The sequence below is a fragment of the Triticum urartu genome, chromosome 3 (genome assembly GCF_003073215.2).
Source record: "Triticum urartu cultivar G1812 chromosome 3, Tu2.1, whole genome shotgun sequence".
NCBI classification, from domain to species: domain Eukaryota; kingdom Viridiplantae; phylum Streptophyta; class Magnoliopsida; order Poales; family Poaceae; genus Triticum; species Triticum urartu.
Genome location: NC_053024.1, coordinates 520,300,602 through 520,303,876, shown reverse-complemented (window position 1 = coordinate 520,303,876; position 3,275 = coordinate 520,300,602). Strand labels below are relative to the sequence as shown.

General features: G+C 49.8%; 1 protein-coding gene across 1 annotated transcript; it reads right to left on the bottom strand.

Moving 5' to 3' along the window:
* Nucleotides 1–541: 541 nt before the first annotated feature.
* Nucleotides 542–2,743, bottom strand: LOC125548617 (FCS-Like Zinc finger 8-like). The gene is made up of 3 exons (XM_048712182.1): nt 2,466–2,743; nt 1,063–1,796; nt 542–974 (listed from the first exon to the last, which is right to left on the bottom strand). Exons 2-3 carry the CDS (start codon nt 1,755–1,757, stop codon nt 854–856), a joined length of 816 nt encoding a protein of 271 aa, XP_048568139.1. The 5' UTR covers nt 1,758–1,796; nt 2,466–2,743; the 3' UTR covers nt 542–853.
* Between the last annotated feature and the right edge of the window lie 532 nt (nt 2,744–3,275).

Below are 3,275 nucleotides of genomic sequence, written 5' to 3'. Positions count from 1 at the left end.
CTGGAAGCATTTTTCTGCAAAGTTGCAGGAGCTCTGTTTGTGGCCGTTGGTTGTCTGATCGAACGGTTCGAGGGAGTTCGTATCACGGGAGCATCTAAGCTCCCGTATCACCTGCAGATGCTGATATGCTCAAGTCGCAAGCGATGAATGACGCTGACGCTGAAGTCAAGAGTCCTCCATTCTCCTTTCTCCGGGCGCATTGGATACCCTTGGCGTTTTGCCTGTAGCACCCGTACTGTAGGCTTGCCTACCTGCGCCCGTCCTTATGTCGATGCAACATGGTACTGTAGCTTCGCTTACACAGGGCCCTCCTGCTGCTGCGACGGCTACAGCACAATGAATGGCAAAGCTGGTGATAATTGCACTGCGACTGTAGTTAGTGCCTCTGACTACCCACCAGAGCAGAGCATCATACTGTACTGTAGTTTTCACTTTTACCTTTTCCTCAGGAGAGCAGCAGAGAGCAACAATGGCTCTCTATGATGCACAACTTGCAGGAACAAACTCGGATGGCCACAACTTGCAGGATTTTTAAAAAAGATATAAGAGGGTAATATAATTGATTGATTATAATATATTATGGCACATCGATATCTGAGTATTTCTACCAGTCTTGCAGCCAAAAAGGAATACTCCCAATACCCATGAAAATGGTCCAGCCATTGCGCTATGGCAGACACTGGCTAAATCAAAACCTCTCCTCCATTCATACAAAAACCAGAATGAGAAGCGTTTTTCTCCCTCCCTTCCCCTGCTGCTGAGTCCTACCAAGTTCCAAACCAAAATAAAGAAAGAACAGACGCTTTGTGGGCAACGCCTCCTCGCCACCACCACTAGCAACATCAAGCAATCTTCACCAATGCAGATCAGCAGAGGAGCCGCCGGAATCCAGCATCATGAGCTCCACCTCCACCTCGTCTATCTCCTCCTCCATGCAGCACTTCCTGCACTCGTTGCTGCAGAACGCCTCGCCCCTGCATTCCAAACCCAACACAAAACTCAACAACTGAACAACACACCATATCACATCAGATGGAAGCAAAAAATGGTTTCAGTGCTCACAGATACATGAAGGTATCCGTGTCCTCTCGCAGCCGCTTCCTGCAGTGGGAGCACGAACCAGAAGCGGCGGCACCAGCAGCCGGCATCGACGGCCATGACGGCTCCTCGATGGGCTCGATGGTGAAAATCGGCCTCTTGGAACGCACGCCGTTGGGCACCTCCACCGTCTGGCCTTTCAGGATGTGCGTCGTCCTCGGATTCGGGCCGTGCTCGATCACGCAGGTGTACTCTTCATCTTCACAATCACATTGAACGAAGCCTGTGTTCTCCTTCATGGCGGCGCCAAGGCCAACCGAACCGGTCTTCTGACACGACGATGCATCATCGGCAGCCACCTTTGGCAGCCCAAGCTCGAGAAATGGCTTGATGGATTCAAGGAACGAGTTCTTGCCGCCAAAGTGCAACGAGCCCTCGTCGGCGGTGAGGGCATCGACAAGGCCGAGACCGACTCTCGGGGAGCCGGTTCTGAGCTTCAGAAGATCAGCCTCGATGCCTAGCAGTCCAGTGGGCTTGAGATTGGTGCCCAGAGTGTTTGACGACGGCAGGTTCTTGAAATCCAGAGGAGAGGTTGGGCTCCAGACTGAATCAGGGTCCACTGCGTTCAGGCCTTTGCTGCTCAGCCGCACAAAGAGACCAGGCACCCTGAAGAATCCAATGCTCCTCTGCGCAAGGCTCTGATCGGCGCAGTTGTCCATGGCTTGCTCTTGAGGAGCACAGGCACTAGCAAGTTGCCTCTGAAACAGTCAAGCGGTTTGTTTTTTAGTATCAGATCAGTCAGCAGTGAGTGACGAGAGCAAAGAAAAGTTCAGATAAATTTCAGCTTTTGCTTTTACTCATATGGGTCAAAGGATCAATCAACCAAAGAGAACAAAGAACGATGATTGATTAACCGGGTACATGATTTTTTTTAATGAAAACTAACAAATTGCCTGCCGGCTCCAAGCACAAACATCTCATCCTTGCAAATCAGAAAAAAAAACCCCGCAAACTACACTCACTTGAAGAACATGGTGAAGGTAAGAAAACAAGAACACCAAGCCAAACGGATAAACAGCAGAAGCTCTTCTCTCCCCAATCTTATTACTCCCAAATCCCAACGGCTGCTTCAACAAGGATTTACAGGAATGCAGCAATAAAACTCCGAGCTCCATAACCTGGCACTGCGACGGCCACGAAAGGGAAGGTCGAAGGCGGCATTACCACCGACCAGAAACCATCTGACACGAATCGCGGCGGAATCAAGCAACCAGTAAACGAAAGCCGTCCAATCTGAGGCCCGGACTGGGAAACTAACCAAGAACCGCAAAAACTTCCGGGCCAAGCATACACAAATCTAGAAAGCGCGGCGGCATCTTTTCCACTCAGGGAGAGTAGTAGTAGTGGGTGGGACGGTGGGTGCGTACCTCGCGGTCGATTCGGCGGCCGGGCGGGGATGCGGCGGCGCCCCTCCTCGCGCGACGGGACTAACAAGGGCCGGGGAGAAGAAAGGGGGGGAATGGGGTGGGGGAGGCTTCCGGGGCACTCTGCTTCTCGCTCTAGTCTAGACTCGCTGCCGCTCCGTGCTTTCCATGTGGTTTCTCGGGCGTGCTTGCTGGTGTGTTTATGGGGAGAAGACAAGTGTCCTCGGCGCGGACACGCAGCATGCAAAAGCAACGGGCGGGTGCGGTGCGGTGCCTTCTCCGGGGCTCCTCGCCTCTCTCTCCCCCTCTCTCCCTCTCTCCTAGTGTAGTGCAGTGGTACCTACTATTTTTGTTTTCTCTTCTCCTTTTGTTTTTTTCTTCCTTTTTCTTTTGTGTTTCTTGGAAGGCACTCCAGTGCTGCTCCATGTGACTATTTCTACTTTTTGGAGAACATTAACTCGGGTACGCCTAAGTTTAGCGACGTAATGGTGCTGGGTTTTTATTTTATTCTACGTCGACAGTTTACTTCATCGGTTAACTTCGATGACATTGGAGATGCTTTCGGTTATGTTCTCAGATGACTTTATCCAGTGCTTCCGGACCTTCTAGGTCCTGCTTTAATAAGAAATAATAAAATAAAATAAAGTGTTTTTATTTGAATTATCTCTTGTTGATTTTAATTGGGTGTATCACTGTATTTGCAAAAAAAATAATGTATCACTATATGTACCCTTGTAAAAATGTCACTTTTTGTAGCATCTTCGTTTATACTCTCTCCGTTTCTAAATATAAATCTTTGTAGAGATTTCACTA